We start from the raw sequence: 19401 nt of genomic DNA, 5'->3' as shown, positions 1-19401 counted from the left end.
CTTCATCACTACACCTGTATCTCTCCTCTGTAATGTACTTATATGTAACATAGTCAGCTCAGCTTCATCACTACACCTGTATCTCCCCTATGTAATGTACTTATATGTAACATAGTCAGCTCAGCTTCATCACTACATCTGTATCTCCTCTATGTAATGTACTTATATGTAACATAGTCAGCTCAGCTTCATCACTACACCTGTATCTCCTCTATGTAATGTACTTATATGTAACATACCCAGCTCAGCTTCATCACTACACCTGTATCTCCCCTATGTAATGTACTTATATGTAACATAGTCAGCTCAGCTTCATCACTACACCTGTATCTCCCCTATGTAATGTACTTATATGTAACATACCCAGCTCAGCTTCATCACTACATCTGTATCTCCCCTATGTAATGTACTTATATGTAACATAGTCAGCTCAGCTTCATCACTACACCTGTATCTCCCCTATGTAATGTACTTATATGTAACATAGTCAGCTCAGCTTCATCACTACATCTGTATCTCCTCTATGTAATGTACTTATATGTAACATAGTCAGCTCAGCTTCATCACTACACCTGTATCTCCTCTATGTAATGTACTTATATGTAACATACCCAGCTCAGCTTCATCACTACACCTGTATCTCCCCTATGTAATGTACTTATATGTAACACACTCAGCTCAGCTTCATCACTACACCTGTATCTCCTCTATGTAATGTACTTATATGTGACATAGTCAGCTCAGCTTCATCACTACACCTGTATCTCCCCTATGTAATGTACTTATATGTAACATACCCAGCTCAGCTTCATCACTACACCTGTATCTCCTCTATGTAATGTACTTATATGTAACACACTCAGCTCAGCTTCATCACTACACCTGTATCTCCTCTATGTAATGTACTTATATGTGACATAGTCAGCTCAGCTTCATCACTACACCTGTATCTCCTCTATGTAATGTACGTATATGTAACATACTCAGCTCAGCTTCATCACTACACCTGTATCTCCCCTATGTAATGTACTTATATGTGACATAGTCAGCTCAGCTTCATCACTACACCTGTATCTCCTCTATGTAATGTACGTATATGTAACATACTCAGCTCAGCTTCATCACTACACCTGTATCTCCCCTATGTAATGTACTTATATGTGACATAGTCAGCTCAGCTTCATCACTACACCTGTATCTCCTCTATGTAATGTACTTATATGTGACATACTCAGCTCAGCTTCATCACTACACCTGTATCTCCCCTATGTAATGTACTTATATGTGACATACTCAGCTCAGCTTCATCACTACACCTGTATCTCCTCTATGTAATGTACTTATATGTAACATAGTCAGCTCAGCTTCATCACTACACCTGTATCTCCTCTATGTAATGTACTTATATGTAACACACTCAGCTCAGCTTCATCACTACACCTGTATCTCCCCTATGTAATGTACTTATATGTAACATACCCAGCTCAGCTTCATCACTACACCTGTATCTCCTTTATGTAATGTACTTATATGTGACATAGTCAGCTCAGCTTCATCACTACACCTGTATCTCCCCTATGTAATGTACTTATATGTAACATACCCAGCTCAGCTTCATCACTACACCTGTATCTCCTTTATGTAATGTACTTATATGTGACATAGTCAGCTCAGCTTCATCACTACACCTGTATCTCCTCTATGTAATGTACTTATATGTAACATAGTCAGCTCAGCTTCATCACTACACCTGTATCTCCCCTATGTAATGTACTTATATGTAACATACTCAGCTCAGCTTCATCACTACACCTGTATCTCCTTTATGTAATGTACTTATATGTGACATAGTCAGCTCAGCTTCATCACTACACCTGTATCTCCCCTATGTAATGTACTTATATGTAACATACCCAGCTCAGCTTCATCACTACACCTGTATCTCCTTTATGTAATGTACTTATATGTGACATAGTCAGCTCAGCTTCATCACTACACCTGTATCTCCCCTATGTAATGTACTTATATGTAACATAGTCAGCTCAGCTTCATCACTACACCTGTATCTCCCCTATGTAATGTACTTATATGTAACATACCCAGCTCAGCTTCATCACTACACCTGTATCTCCTTTATGTAATGTACTTATATGTGACATAGTCAGCTCAGCTTCATCACTACACCTGTATCTCCTCTATGTAATGTACTTATATGTAACATAGTCAGCTCAGCTTCATCACTACACCTGTATCTCTCCTATGTAATGTACTTATATGTAACATACTCAGCTCAGCTTCATCACTACATCTGTATCTCCCCTATGTAATGTACTTATATGTAACATAGTCATCTCAGCTTCATCACTACACCTGTATCTCCTCTATGTAATGTACTTATATGTAACATACCCAGCTCAGCTTCATCACTACACCTGTATCTCCCCTATGTAATGTACTTATATGTAACACACTCAGCTTCATCACTACACCTGTATCTCCTCTATGTAATGTACTTATATGTGACATACTCAGCTCAGCTTCATCACTACACCTGTATCTCCTCTATGTAATGTACTTATATGTAACACATTCAGCTCAGCTTCATCACTACACCTGTATCTCCCCTATGTAATGTACTTATATGTAACACACTCAGCTTCATCACTACACCTGTATCTCCTCTATGTAATGTACTTATATGTGACATACTCAGCTCAGCTTCATCACTACACCTGTATCTCCTCTATGTAATGTACTTATATGTAACACATTCAGCTCAGCTTCATCACTACACCTGTATCTCCTCTATGTAATGTACTTATATGTGACATACTCAGCTCAGCTTCATCACTACACCTGTATCTCCTCTATGTAATGTACTTATATGTGACATAGTCAGCTCAGCTTCATCACTACACCTGTATCTCCCCTATGTAATGTACTTATATGTGACATAGTCAGCTCAGCTTCATCACTACACCTGTATCTCCTCTATGTAATGTACTTATATGTGACATAGTCAGCTCAGCTTCATCACTACACCTGTATCTCCCCTATGTAATGTACTTATATGTGACATAGTCAGCTCAGCTTCATCACTACACCTGTATCTCCCCTATGTAATGTACTTATATGTGACATAGTCAGCTCAGCTTCATCACTACACCTGTATCTCCCCTATGTAATGTACTTATATGTGACATAGTCAGCTCAGCTTCATCACTACACCTGTATCTCCTCTATGTAATGTACTTATATGTGACATACTCAGCTCAGCTTCATCACTACACCTGTATCTCCTCTATGTAATGTACTTATATGTGACATAGTCAGCTCAGCTTCATCACTACACCTGTATCTCCTCTATGTAATGTACTTATATGTGACATACTCAGCTCAGCTTCATCACTACACCTGTATCTCCTCTATGTAATGTACTTATATGTGACATAGTCAGCTCAGCTTCATCACTACACCTGTATCTCCTCTATGTAATGTACTTATATGTGACATACTCAGCTCAGCTTCATCACTACACCTGTATCTCCTCTATGTAATGTACTTATATGTGACATAGTCAGCTCAGCTTCATCACTACACCTGTATCTCCTCTATGTAATGTACTTATATGTGACATACTCAGCTCAGCTTCATCACTACACCTGTATCTCCCCTATGTAATGTACTTATATGTGACATAGTCAGCTCAGCTTCATCACTACACCTGTATCTCCCCTATGTAATGTACTTATATGTGACATAGTCAGCTCAGCTTCATCACTACACCTGTATCTCCCCTATGTAATGTACTTATATGTAACATAGTCAGCTCAGCTTCATCACTACACCTGTATCTCCTCTATGTAATGTACTTATATGTAACATACCCAGCTCAGCTTCATCACTACACCGGTATCTCCCCTATGTAATGTACTTATATGTAACATAGTCAGCTCAGCTTCATCACTACACCTGTATCTCCTCTATGTAATGTACTTATATGTAACATACTCAGCTCAGCTTCATCACTACACCTGTATCTCCTCTATGTAATGTACTTATATGTAACATACCCAGCTCAGCTTCATCACTACACCTGTATCTCCTCTATGTAATGTACTTATATGTAACATACTCAGCTCAGCTTCATCACTACACCTGTATCTCCCCTATGTAATGTACTTATATGTGACACAGTCAGCTCAGCTTCATCACTACACCTGTATCTCCCCTATGTAATGTACTTGTATGTGACATAGTCAGCTCAGCTTCATCACTACACCTGTATCTCTCCTCTGTAATGTACTTATATGTAACATAGTCAGCTCAGCTTCATCACTACACCTGTATCTCCCCTATGTAATGTACTTATATGTAACATAGTCAGCTCAGCTTCATCACTACATCTGTATCTCCTCTATGTAATGTACTTATATGTAACATAGTCAGCTCAGCTTCATCACTACACCTGTATCTCCTCTATGTAATGTACTTATATGTAACATACCCAGCTCAGCTTCATCACTACACCTGTATCTCCCCTATGTAATGTACTTATATGTAACATAGTCAGCTCAGCTTCATCACTACACCTGTATCTCCCCTATGTAATGTACTTATATGTAACATACCCAGCTCAGCTTCATCACTACATCTGTATCTCCCCTATGTAATGTACTTATATGTAACATAGTCAGCTCAGCTTCATCACTACACCTGTATCTCCCCTATGTAATGTACTTATATGTAACATAGTCAGCTCAGCTTCATCACTACATCTGTATCTCCTCTATGTAATGTACTTATATGTAACATAGTCAGCTCAGCTTCATCACTACACCTGTATCTCCTCTATGTAATGTACTTATATGTAACATACCCAGCTCAGCTTCATCACTACACCTGTATCTCCCCTATGTAATGTACTTATATGTAACATACCCAGCTCAGCTTCATCACTACACCTGTATCTCCTCTATGTAATGTACTTATATGTAACACACTCAGCTCAGCTTCATCACTACACCTGTATCTCCTCTATGTAATGTACTTATATGTGACATAGTCAGCTCAGCTTCATCACTACACCTGTATCTCCCCTATGTAATGTACTTATATGTAACATACCCAGCTCAGCTTCATCACTACACCTGTATCTCCTCTATGTAATGTACTTATATGTAACACACTCAGCTCAGCTTCATCACTACACCTGTATCTCCTCTATGTAATGTACTTATATGTGACATAGTCAGCTCAGCTTCATCACTACACCTGTATCTCCTCTATGTAATGTACTTATATGTGACATACTCAGCTCAGCTTCATCACTACACCTGTATCTCCCCTATGTAATGTACTTATATGTGACATACTCAGCTCAGCTTCATCACTACACCTGTATCTCCTCTATGTAATGTACTTATATGTAACATAGTCAGCTCAGCTTCATCACTACACCTGTATCTCCTCTATGTAATGTACTTATATGTAACACACTCAGCTCAGCTTCATCACTACACCTGTATCTCCCCTATGTAATGTACTTATATGTAACATACCCAGCTCAGCTTCATCACTACACCTGTATCTCCTTTATGTAATGTACTTATATGTGACATAGTCAGCTCAGCTTCATCACTACACCTGTATCTCCCCTATGTAATGTACTTATATGTAACATACCCAGCTCAGCTTCATCACTACACCTGTATCTCCTTTATGTAATGTACTTATATGTGACATAGTCAGCTCAGCTTTATCACTACACCTGTATCTCCTCTATGTAATGTACTTATATGTAACATAGTCAGCTCAGCTTCATCACTACACCTGTATCTCCCCTATGTAATGTACTTATATGTAACATAGTCAGCTCAGCTTCATCACTACACCTGTATCTCTCCTATGTAATGTACTTATATGTAACATACTCAGCTCAGCTTCATCACTACATCTGTATCTCCCCTATGTAATGTACTTATATGTAACATAGTCATCTCAGCTTCATCACTACACCTGTATCTCCTCTATGTAATGTACTTATATGTAACATACCCAGCTCAGCTTCATCACTACACCTGTATCTCCTTTATGTAATGTACTTATATGTGACATACTCAGCTCAGCTTCATCACTACACCTGTATCTCTCCTATGTAATGTACTTATATGTAACACACTCAGCTTCATCACTACACCTGTATCTCTCCTATGTAATGTACTTATATGTGACATACTCAGCTCAGCTTCATCACTACACCTGTATCTCCCCTATGTAATGTACTTATATGTAACATACCCAGCTCAGCTTCATCACTACACCTGTATCTCTCCTATGTAATGTACTTATATGTAACATACCCAGCTCAGCTTCATCACTACACCTGTATCTCCCCTATGTAATGTACTTATATGTAACATACCCAGCTCAGCTTCATCACTACACCTGTATCTCCCCTATGTAATGTACTTATATGTGACACAGTCAGCTCACCTTCATCACTACACCTGTATCTCCTCTATGTAATGTACTTATATGTAACATACCCAGCTCAGCTTCATCACTACACCTGTATCTCCTCTATGTAATGTACTTATATGTAACATACTCAGCTCAGCTTCATCACTACACCTGTATCTCTCCTATGTAATGTACTTATATGTGACATACTCAGCTCAGCTTCATCACTACACCTGTATCTCCCCTATGTAATGTACTTATATGTGACATACTCAGCTCAGCTTCATCACTACACCTGTATCTCCCCTATGTAATGTACTTATATGTGACATAGTCAGCTCAGCTTCATCACTACACCTGTATCTCCTCTATGTAATGTACTTATATGTAACATACCCAGCTCAGCTTCATCACTACACCTGTATCTCCCCTATGTAATGTACTTATATGTAACATACTCAGCTCAGCTTCATCACTACACCTGTATCTCCCCTATGTAATGTAATTATATGTAACATACTCAGCTCAGCTTCATCACTACACCTGTATCTCTCCTATGTAATGTACTTATATGTGACATAGTCAGCTCAGCTTCATCACTACACCTGTATCTCCTCTATGTAATGTACTTATATGTAACATAGTCAGCTCAGCTTCATCACTACACCTGTATCTCCTCTATGTAATGTACTTATATGTAACATACCCAGCTCAGCTTCATCACTACATCTGTATCTCCTCTATGTAATGTACTTATATGTAACATACCCAGCTCAGCTTCATCACTACACCTGTATCTCTCCTATGTAATGTACTTATATGTGACATAGTCAGCTCAGCTTCATCACTACATCTGTATCTCCTCTATGTAATGTACTTATATGTGACATAGTCAGCTCAGCTTCATCACTACACCTGTATCTCCCCTATGTAATGTACTTATATGTAACATAATCAGCTCAGCTTCATCACTACACCTGTATCTCCTCTATGTAATGTACTTATATGTAACATAGTCAGCTCAGCTTCATCACTACACCTGTATCTCCCCTATGTAATGTACTTATATGTGACATAGTCAGCTCAGCTTCATCACTACACCTGTATCTCCTCTATGTAATGTACTTATATGTGACATAGTCAGCTCAGCTTCATCACTACACCTGTATCTCCTCTATGTAATGTACTTATATGTAACATACCCAGCTCAGCTTCATCACTACACCTGTATCTCCTCTATGTAATGTACTTATATGTAACATAGTCAGCTCAGCTTCATCACTACACCTGTATCTCCTCTATGTAATGTACTTATATGTAACATAGTCAGCTCAGCTTCATCACTACACCTGTATCTCCCCTATGTAATGTACTTATATGTAACATAGTCAGCTCAGCTTCATCACTACACCTGTATCTCCTCTATGTAATGTACTTATATGTAACATACTCAGCTCAGCTTCATCACTACACCTGTATCTCCCCTATGTAATGTACTTATATGTGACATAGTCAGCTCAGCTTCATCACTACACCTGTATCTCCCCTATGTAATGTACTTATATGTAACATAGTCAGCTCAGCTTCATCACTACACCTGTATCTCCCCTATGTAATGTACTTATATGTAACATAGTCAGCTCAGCTTCATCACTACACCTGTATCTCCCCTATGTAATGTACTTATATGTGACATAGTCAGCTCAGCTTCATCACTACACCTGTATCTCCCCTATGTAATGTACTTATATGTGACATAGTCAGCTCAGCTTCATCACTACACCTGTATCTCCCCTATGTAATGTACTTATATGTGACATAGTCAGCTCAGCTTCATCACTACACCTGTATCTCCTCTATGTAATGTACTTATATGTGACATACTCAGCTCAGCTTCATCACTACACCTGTATCTCCTCTATGTAATGTACTTATATGTGACATAGTCAGCTCAGCTTCATCACTACACCTGTATCTCCTCTATGTAATGTACTTATATGTGACATACTCAGCTCAGCTTCATCACTACACCTGTATCTCCTCTATGTAATGTACTTATATGTGACATAGTCAGCTCAGCTTCATCACTACACCTGTATCTCCTCTATGTAATGTACTTATATGTAACATACTCAGCTCAGCTTCATCACTACACCTGTATCTCCCCTATGTAATGTACTTATATGTGACACAGTCAGCTCAGCTTCATCACTACACCTGTATCTCCTCTATGTAATGTACTTATATGTGACACAGTCAGCTCAGCTTCATCACTACACCTGTATCTCCCCTATGTAATGTACTTGTATGTGACATAGTCAGCTCAGCTTCATCACTACACCTGTATCTCTCCTCTGTAATGTACTTATATGTAACATAGTCAGCTCAGCTTCATCACTACACCTGTATCTCCCCTATGTAATGTACTTATATGTAACATAGTCAGCTCAGCTTCATCACTACATCTGTATCTCCTCTATGTAATGTACTTATATGTAACATAGTCAGCTCAGCTTCATCACTACACCTGTATCTCCTCTATGTAATGTACTTATATGTAACATACCCAGCTCAGCTTCATCACTACACCTGTATCTCCCCTATGTAATGTACTTATATGTAACATAGTCAGCTCAGCTTCATCACTACACCTGTATCTCCCCTATGTAATGTACTTATATGTAACATACCCAGCTCAGCTTCATCACTACATCTGTATCTCCCCTATGTAATGTACTTATATGTAACATAGTCAGCTCAGCTTCATCACTACACCTGTATCTCCCCTATGTAATGTACTTATATGTAACATAGTCAGCTCAGCTTCATCACTACATCTGTATCTCCTCTATGTAATGTACTTATATGTAACATAGTCAGCTCAGCTTCATCACTACACCTGTATCTCCTCTATGTAATGTACTTATATGTAACATACCCAGCTCAGCTTCATCACTACACCTGTATCTCCCCTATGTAATGTACTTATATGTAACACACTCAGCTCAGCTTCATCACTACACCTGTATCTCCTCTATGTAATGTACTTATATGTGACATAGTCAGCTCAGCTTCATCACTACACCTGTATCTCCCCTATGTAATGTACTTATATGTAACATACCCAGCTCAGCTTCATCACTACACCTGTATCTCCTCTATGTAATGTACTTATATGTAACACACTCAGCTCAGCTTCATCACTACACCTGTATCTCCTCTATGTAATGTACTTATATGTGACATAGTCAGCTCAGCTTCATCACTACACCTGTATCTCCTCTATGTAATGTACGTATATGTAACATACTCAGCTCAGCTTCATCACTACACCTGTATCTCCCCTATGTAATGTACTTATATGTGACATAGTCAGCTCAGCTTCATCACTACACCTGTATCTCCTCTATGTAATGTACGTATATGTAACATACTCAGCTCAGCTTCATCACTACACCTGTATCTCCCCTATGTAATGTACTTATATGTGACATAGTCAGCTCAGCTTCATCACTACACCTGTATCTCCTCTATGTAATGTACTTATATGTGACATACTCAGCTCAGCTTCATCACTACACCTGTATCTCCCCTATGTAATGTACTTATATGTGACATACTCAGCTCAGCTTCATCACTACACCTGTATCTCCTCTATGTAATGTACTTATATGTAACATAGTCAGCTCAGCTTCATCACTACACCTGTATCTCCTCTATGTAATGTACTTATATGTAACACACTCAGCTCAGCTTCATCACTACACCTGTATCTCCCCTATGTAATGTACTTATATGTAACATACCCAGCTCAGCTTCATCACTACACCTGTATCTCCTTTATGTAATGTACTTATATGTGACATAGTCAGCTCAGCTTCATCACTACACCTGTATCTCCCCTATGTAATGTACTTATATGTAACATACCCAGCTCAGCTTCATCACTACACCTGTATCTCCTTTATGTAATGTACTTATATGTGACATAGTCAGCTCAGCTTCATCACTACACCTGTATCTCCTCTATGTAATGTACTTATATGTAACATAGTCAGCTCAGCTTCATCACTACACCTGTATCTCCCCTATGTAATGTACTTATATGTAACATACTCAGCTCAGCTTCATCACTACACCTGTATCTCCTTTATGTAATGTACTTATATGTGACATAGTCAGCTCAGCTTCATCACTACACCTGTATCTCCCCTATGTAATGTACTTATATGTAACATACCCAGCTCAGCTTCATCACTACACCTGTATCTCCTTTATGTAATGTACTTATATGTGACATAGTCAGCTCAGCTTCATCACTACACCTGTATCTCCCCTATGTAATGTACTTATATGTAACATAGTCAGCTCAGCTTCATCACTACACCTGTATCTCCCCTATGTAATGTACTTATATGTAACATACCCAGCTCAGCTTCATCACTACACCTGTATCTCCTTTATGTAATGTACTTATATGTGACATAGTCAGCTCAGCTTCATCACTACACCTGTATCTCCTCTATGTAATGTACTTATATGTAACATAGTCAGCTCAGCTTCATCACTACACCTGTATCTCTCCTATGTAATGTACTTATATGTAACATACTCAGCTCAGCTTCATCACTACATCTGTATCTCCCCTATGTAATGTACTTATATGTAACATAGTCATCTCAGCTTCATCACTACACCTGTATCTCCTCTATGTAATGTACTTATATGTAACATACCCAGCTCAGCTTCATCACTACACCTGTATCTCCTTTATGTAATGTACTTATATGTGACATAGTCAGCTCAGCTTCATCACTACACCTGTATCTCCCCTATGTAATGTACTTATATGTAACACACTCAGCTTCATCACTACACCTGTATCTCTCCTATGTAATGTACTTATATGTGACATACTCAGCTCAGCTTCATCACTACACCTGTATCTCCCCTATGTAATGTACTTATATGTAACATACCCAGCTCAGCTTCATCACTACACCTGTATCTCTCCTATGTAATGTACTTATATGTAACATACCCAGCTCAGCTTCATCACTACACCTGTATCTCCCCTATGTAATGTACTTATATGTAACATACCCAGCTCAGCTTCATCACTACACCTGTATCTCCCCTATGTAATGTACTTATATGTAACATACCCAGCTCAGCTTCATCACTACACCTGTATCTCCTCTATGTAATGTACTTATATGTAACACACTCAGCTTCATCACTACACCTGTATCTCTCCTATGTAATGTACTTATATGTGACATACTCAGCTCAGCTTCATCACTACACCTGTATCTCCCCTATGTAATGTACTTATATGTAACATACCCAGCTCAGCTTCATCACTACACCTGTATCTCTCCTATGTAATGTACTTATATGTGACACAGTCAGCTCACCTTCATCACTACACCTGTATCTCCTCTATGTAATGTACTTATATGTAACATACCCAGCTCAGCTTCATCACTACACCTGTATCTCCTCTATGTAATGTACTTATATGTAACATACTCAGCTCAGCTTCATCACTACACCTGTATCTCTCCTATGTAATGTACTTATATGTGACATACTCAGCTCAGCTTCATCACTACACCTGTATCTCCCCTATGTAATGTACTTATATGTGACATACTCAGCTCAGCTTCATCACTACACCTGTATCTCCCCTATGTAATGTACTTATATGTGACATACTCAGCTCAGCTTCATCACTACACCTGTATCTCCCCTATGTAATGTACTTATATGTGACATACCCAGCTCAGCTTCATCACTACACCTGTATCTCCTCTATGTAATGTACTTATATGTAACATAGTCAGCTCAGCTTCATCACTACACCTGTATCTCCTCTATGTAATGTACTTATATGTAACATACCCAGCTCAGCTTCATCACTACACCTGTATCTCCCCTATGTAATGTACTTATATGTAACATACCCAGCTCACCTTCATCACTACACCTGTATCTCCTCTATGTAATGTACTTATATGTAACATAGTCAGCTCAGCTTCATCACTACACCTGTATCTCCTCTATGTAATGTACTTATATGTAACATAGTCAGCTCAGCTTCATCACTACACCTGTATCTCCTCTATGTAATGTACTTATATGTAACATACCCAGCTCAGCTTCATCACTACACCTGTATCTCCCCTATGTAATGTACTTATATGTGACATACTCAGCTCAGCTTCATCACTACACCTGTATCTCCTCTATGTAATGTACTTATATGTGACATACTCAGCTCAGCTTCATCACTACACCTGTATCTCCCCTATGTAATGTACTTATATGTAACATACTCAGCTCAGCTTCATCACTACACCTGTATCTCCTCTATGTAATGTACTTATATGTGACATAGTCAGCTCAGCTTCATCACTACACCTGTATCTCCTCTATGTAATGTACTTATATGTAACATACCCAGCTCAGCTTCATCACTACACCTGTATCTCCCCTATGTAATGTACTTATATGTAACATACTCAGCTCAGCTTCATCACTACACCTGTATCTCCCCTATGTAATGTAATTATATGTGACATACCCAGCTCAGCTTCATCACTACACCTGTATCTCTCCTATGTAATGTACTTATATGTGACATAGTCAGCTCAGCTTCATCACTACACCTGTATCTCTCCTATGTAATGTACTTATATGTGACATAGTCAGCTCAGCTTCATCACTACACCTGTATCTCCTCTATGTAATGTACTTATATGTAACATAGTCAGCTCAGCTTCATCACTACACCTGTATCTCCTCTATGTAATGTACTTATATGTAACATACCCAGCTCAGCTTCATCACTACACCTGTATCTCTCCTATGTAATGTACTTATATGTGACATAGTCAGCTCAGCTTCATCACTACATCTGTATCTCCTCTATGTAATGTACTTATATGTGACATAGTCAGCTCAGCTTCATCACTACACCTGTATCTCCCCTATGTAATGTACTTATATGTAACATAATCAGCTCAGCTTCATCACTACACCTGTATCTCCTCTATGTAATGTACGTATATGTAACATACTCAGCTCAGCTTCATCACTACACCTGTATCTCCCCTATGTAATGTACTTATATGTGACATAGTCAGCTCAGCTTCATCACTACACCTGTATCTCCTCTATGTAATGTACTTATATGTAACATAGTCAGCTCAGCTTCATCACTACACCTGTATCTCCCCTATGTAATGTACTTATATGTGACATAGTCAGCTCAGCTTCATCACTACACCTGTATCTCCTCTATGTAATGTACTTATATGTGACATAGTCAGCTCAGCTTCATCACTACACCTGTATCTCCTCTATGTAATGTACTTATATGTAACATACCCAGCTCAGCTTCATCACTACACCTGTATCTCCTCTATGTAATGTACTTATATGTAACATAGTCAGCTCAGCTTCATCACTACACCTGTATCTCCTCTATGTAATGTACTTATATGTAACATAGTCAGCTCAGCTTCATCACTACACCTGTATCTCTCCTATGTAATGTACTTATATGTAACATAGTCAGCTCAGCTTCATCACTACACCTGTATCTCCCCTATGTAATGTACTTATATGTAACATAGTCAGCTCAGCTTCATCACTACACCTGTATCTCCTCTATGTAATGTACTTATATGTAACATACTCAGCTCAGCTTCATCACTACACCTGTATCTCCCCTATGTAATGTACTTATATGTGACATAGTCAGCTCAGCTTCATCACTACACCTGTATCTCCCCTATGTAATGTACTTATATGTAACATAGTCAGCTCAGCTTCATCACTACACCTGTATCTCCCCTATGTAATGTACTTATATGTAACATAGTCAGCTCAGCTTCATCACTACATCTGTATCTCTCCTATGTAATGTACTTATATGTGACATAGTCAGCTCAGCTTCATCACTACACCTGTATCTCCCCTATGTAATGTACTTATATGTAACACACTCAGCTCAGCTTCATCACTACACCTGTATCTCCTCTATGTAATGTACTTATATGTAACATAGTCAGCTCAGCTTCATCACTACACCTGTATCTCCTCTATGTAATGTACTTATATGTAACATAGTCAGCTCAGCTTCATCACTACACCTGTATCTCTCCTATGTAATGTACTTATATGTAACATACCCAGCTCAGCTTCATCACTACACCTGTATCTCCCCTATGTAATGTACTTATATGTGACATAGTCAGCTCAGCTTCATCACTACACCTGTATCTCCCCTATGTAATGTACTTATATGTAACATACCCAGCTCAGCTTCATCACTACACCTGTATCTCCCCTATGTAATGTACTTATATGTGACATAGTCAGCTCAGCTTCATCACTACACCTGTATCTCCCCTATGTAATGTACTTATATGTGACATACCCAGCTCAGCTTCATCACTACACCTGTATCTCCCCTATGTAATGTACTTATATGTGACATAGTCAGCTCAGCTTCATCACTACACCTGTATCTCCTCTATGTAATGTACTTATATGTGACATAGTCAGCTCAGCTTCATCACTACACCTGTATCTCCTCTATGTAATGTACTTATATGTGACATAGTCAGCTCAGCTTCATCACTACACCTGTATCTCCCCTATGTAATGTACTTATATGTAACACACTCAGCTCAGCTTCATCACTACACCTGTATCTCTCCTATGTAATGTACTTATATGTAACACACTCAGCTCAGCTTCATCACTACACCTGTATCTCCCCTATGTAATGTACTTATATGTGACATACTCAGCTCAGCTTCATCACTACACCTGTATCTCCTCTATGTAATGTACTTATATGTAACACACTCAGCTCAGCTTCATCACTACACCTGTATCTCTCCTATGTAATGTACTTATATGTAACACACTCAGCTCAGCTTCATCACTACACCTGTATCTCCCCTATGTAATGTACTTATATGTGACATAGTCAGCTCAGCTTCATCACTACACCTGTATCTCCCCTATGTAATGTACTTATATGTGACATAGTCAGCTCAGCTTCATCACTACACCTGTATCTCCCCTATGTAATGTACTTATATGTGACATACTCAGCTCAGCTTCATCACTACACCTGTATCTCTCCTATGTAATGTACTTATATGTAACATACCCAGCTCAGCTTCATCACTACACCTGTATCTCCTCTATGTAATGTACTTATATGTGACATAGTCAGCTCAGCTTCATCACTACACCTGTATCTCCCCTATGTAATGTACTTATATGTAACACACTCAGCTCAGCTTCATCACTACACCTGTATCTCTCCTATGTAATGTACTTATATGTAACACACTCAGCTCAGCTTCATCACTACACCTGTATCTCCCCTATGTAATGTACTTATATGTGACATACTCAGCTCAGCTTCATCACTACACCTGTATCTCCTCTATGTAATGTACTTATATGTAACACACTCAGCTCAGCTTCATCACTACACCTGTATCTCTCCTATGTAATGTACTTATATGTAACACACTCAGCTCAGCTTCATCACTACACCTGTATCTCCCCTATGTAATGTACTTATATGTGACATAGTCAGCTCAGCTTCATCACTACACCTGTATCTCCTCTGCTGCCCCCTACTGATAGCATTATTACTACAGAGGACGGTAGACCTTCGGGCAGGCGGTGACCCCTCTTATTATAGATGTATACAATATTAGGGATCGGTGCCCCTGCGACCTCTATTGGCCATTATCTTCTATTGGTTGAGGTCAGTCTATACATTGTGGCAGTGGCCCCCGGCCCCGGTTGCAGTTGTGGCCCCTTATAGATAACCCATTGGATGTACAAGAGGTCATCACTACAGATCTCGCCCCGTTCACAAACATTGTGGTGACACAACTGAATAAAATCTGGTGACGAGTCTCTTACCTGAAGGCGACTCCCCGGGTGTGAACAAAGCCAAGTAGCTGACCTGTTACATTGTGGAGATATTTCTGTATTTCCAACTTAAAGGAGAACTCCGATTTGGGTCAGTGGTATTCCTCCAGGATACAGGCGGGCAGCAGGGGGGGCTCCTCTGCTTTCTTACACATCTTATAACATAAACCGGTTCTTCAGGGTTCCGGCCGTGATGACTGAAGATGCCGCCGAGTCATTAACACCGTCATCCCTGGCACAGATTATAGAAGCTCCGTTTTTTATTATTCATAGAAAGAGCATTTCCCGTAAACGCCTCCATGGAATAGTTCGCCCTCTTCAGGCCGGTGGGCGCCGGCGCTGCTCATGTAGTTCCGGCAGGTACGGTGCGCAGACGATGGGTTGGGGGGGCACCACGTATTATTTTTTTGATATAGTTTTATACCAACCCAACCCCAGGACTTTTTTGTGTGTGTTTTTGTCTTTAGGAAACCATAACTTTTAGAATTTTTTTCATTAAAGCAGCCGTATGAGGGCTTGTTTTTTGTGAGATGATGTCTATTTTTAATGGCACTTTTTTGGGTGCTTATAACAAAATCTGCCCCCCAAAAACCACCTCTCTTTCATTTCAATGGGAGTCAGTTTTTTAGATTTTTTTTCTTTAGCTTATTTTTTCGGCGTCTCTTCAAACAGGGCACTGATTTTTTTCACCAATGGGTGGAGTCTGATGCGGATTTGGGGGTGGAGTCTGCGCCATATACTATTTTTTTTTTAATGACTTGAGTTTTTGTTTTATATTCTGAGAGCAGAAACTTTTAGTTTTATTTCAGAGGACTTGTTTTTTGCGGCATGAGCTGTAGTTTTTATTGGTACCCTTTTTGGACTTTTTATTCCACTTTTGGGGGGAAGAAATACTTGACGGTTTTATAGTAAGTCTGTGTCTAGAAGCCGGGTAACCGGGCCGTCCAGCACGTAGAAAGATGGAATTTTTCTGGTCTCGAACTGGATCTAATGGAATAAAAATATTCTGTACATTATGTAGTAAATGAGATTTTCCAAAAATCAGTCCAGTGAGTGGTTTCCTGCGCCGGCCGTCTTTAGGGTCCGGGCCGGCTGTGGTCAGATGTTATCAGCCCTAGCCGCAGCACTCAGTGTCCTATCTGTGATACAACGAGGCCTCGTATTACCGGCGTAAAACCACAGATATTATCTCCTTACAATGACACTTCCTTCTAGTTCGGCCTGATGTTTATAACATAATATAAAAAGTTTTGTTGTGTTTTTTTGTACATTGAATGTTATACATCCCCTTGTGTTGAATTTTTGAAATTTTTTTTTTTTTTTTGTAATTTTTGTGAATTTTTTTTTTTTTTTTGTAAATTTTTTTTTTTTTTTTTAATTTTTGTGATTTTTTTTTTTTGTGATTTTTTTAGTTTATCATTGTGGAACTGGCCAGAAACAATTCAGGAAATGAACCAGTAAAACACAAGCATCGTTTCATAGCCTGAGGGTTTGGTAACTGAAATTTAGCCGAGGGTGCGTGTGTTCAGAATGGGGAGAAGGGATGAAACTGATGTTAGACTCCTAAGAATGAAAGGATTGGATTAGATTTATCATGTCTGTCAAGACGCTTCCATACACGGCAGATAGTCGACCGACCCCGCTTAAATGGGTGGTTTAGGAAGATGTTAATCTAATGTGTGGCCATCGAGGTCCAGTTAAGAGGGACATGTCACTAATTACAGGTGTTTACATCCTCCAATAATCTCCGCTTCACTGATTCTGGTGCAGTTGGATTTTTTTCTCTAGCCCCTACCGTTCCTGAGTAATCATTTCTGTAATTTTCAGCTCTCTACTCTCTAGTGGGCGGTCCTAGACTAAAGTAGAAAGATAGGCACCGCCCACCTAACAGGAGAGAGCATAATACTACTAAAAATAACAGTATTGATTTCTCAGGAACGGTGGGGGCTAGAGAAAAAATTCCAACTGCTTCGGAATCAGTGGAGTGGTGCCTCTTGAAGGCTGCAAAGAGTTGGAAGTGGTAGAGGTGGTGAAAGATCCTCCTTAAAGGGGCAATCCAGGTGCAAACAGTTAGTATGAACGGCTCTGTTCAGATTTTATTTTTCAGGCTGTCTGGAGCTGGTCAGACTTTCACCAATCTGATATCCATGAACTATTCTAAAGGCAGGGCATCGATATCATGGCTTCAGAAGACCCCTTTAAGTCCAGAAGAGCTTCACTAAATCTGTGTTTTATTCACATATACGTTTCTATCCTGTTCTCTTCTCCCAGGAACATGTAAGTGATGTGACAGTCACCGGCAGGGATGGAGCAGCCAGGGAGCTGGCACGACAGGGGTGTTGGCGCTCGAATATACGGCCGATGCTGCTCCTGGGAGGCGCTGAGGAGGACCTTGCCATTCCTGTGTTGGTTGCCCCAGTATTCTATACAATGGTTGCAGCTGGACCTTATAGCTGGGTTTACTGTAGGACTGACCGTGGTACCACAGGCCCTGGCTTATGCGGAGGTTGCTGGGCTACCTGTTGAGGTAGGTGAGGTGTATTTTGATGCATTGATTTTTTAGGGGACAACCTGGCATGAGTTTATTCTTGGATCTTTATGCAAATAAAGACAATTTTAAAGGAGGGTGTAAAATTTCAATCCTTAGGACTTGCACCCCCTGGACCCCACACTAATCAGCTCTCCTGGGCTGTATAGGGACCATGCTGGAGTGCTGCAGCTCTCCTGCTATTTACTTGAATGTAAACAGAGCTGCAGCCCTCATCATGGTCACTATAGAGGAGACAGAACCACTCTGTTTCCACCTCTGTACACTGTAGAGGTGCCAGCACCCGAGTCAGACTGGAGCAGCTGATCGATTTCACGACTGAATTTGGTCAGCAGCAGGTTTATGGCCGTCTTTACACATTTATATATTGAGCCAATAAGAAGGGATCTTTTGGGGGTCCTAGCCCCTTACCATGATTA

At 39.6% G+C, this 19401-nt stretch overlaps 1 protein-coding gene across 1 annotated transcript in view; it reads left to right on the top strand.

The window, feature by feature from the left end:
- Positions 1-19401, top strand: part of SLC26A11 (solute carrier family 26 member 11) — a 63762-nt gene that overhangs the window by 28436 nt on the left and 15925 nt on the right. Inside the window, exon 2 of the mRNA XM_075279409.1 lies at positions 18706-18961. Within this exon, the coding sequence (XP_075135510.1) occupies positions 18740-18961 (222 nt within the window). The 5' untranslated portion in view covers positions 18706-18739. The remainder of the gene's footprint in view (positions 1-18705; positions 18962-19401) is intronic.

Source organism: Leptodactylus fuscus, chromosome 6, assembly GCF_031893055.1.
Source record: "Leptodactylus fuscus isolate aLepFus1 chromosome 6, aLepFus1.hap2, whole genome shotgun sequence".
NCBI lineage: Eukaryota > Metazoa > Chordata > Amphibia > Anura > Leptodactylidae > Leptodactylus > Leptodactylus fuscus.
The sequence above is the reverse complement of the archived record's forward strand: the minus strand, read 5'-3'. Positions and strand labels throughout refer to the sequence as shown.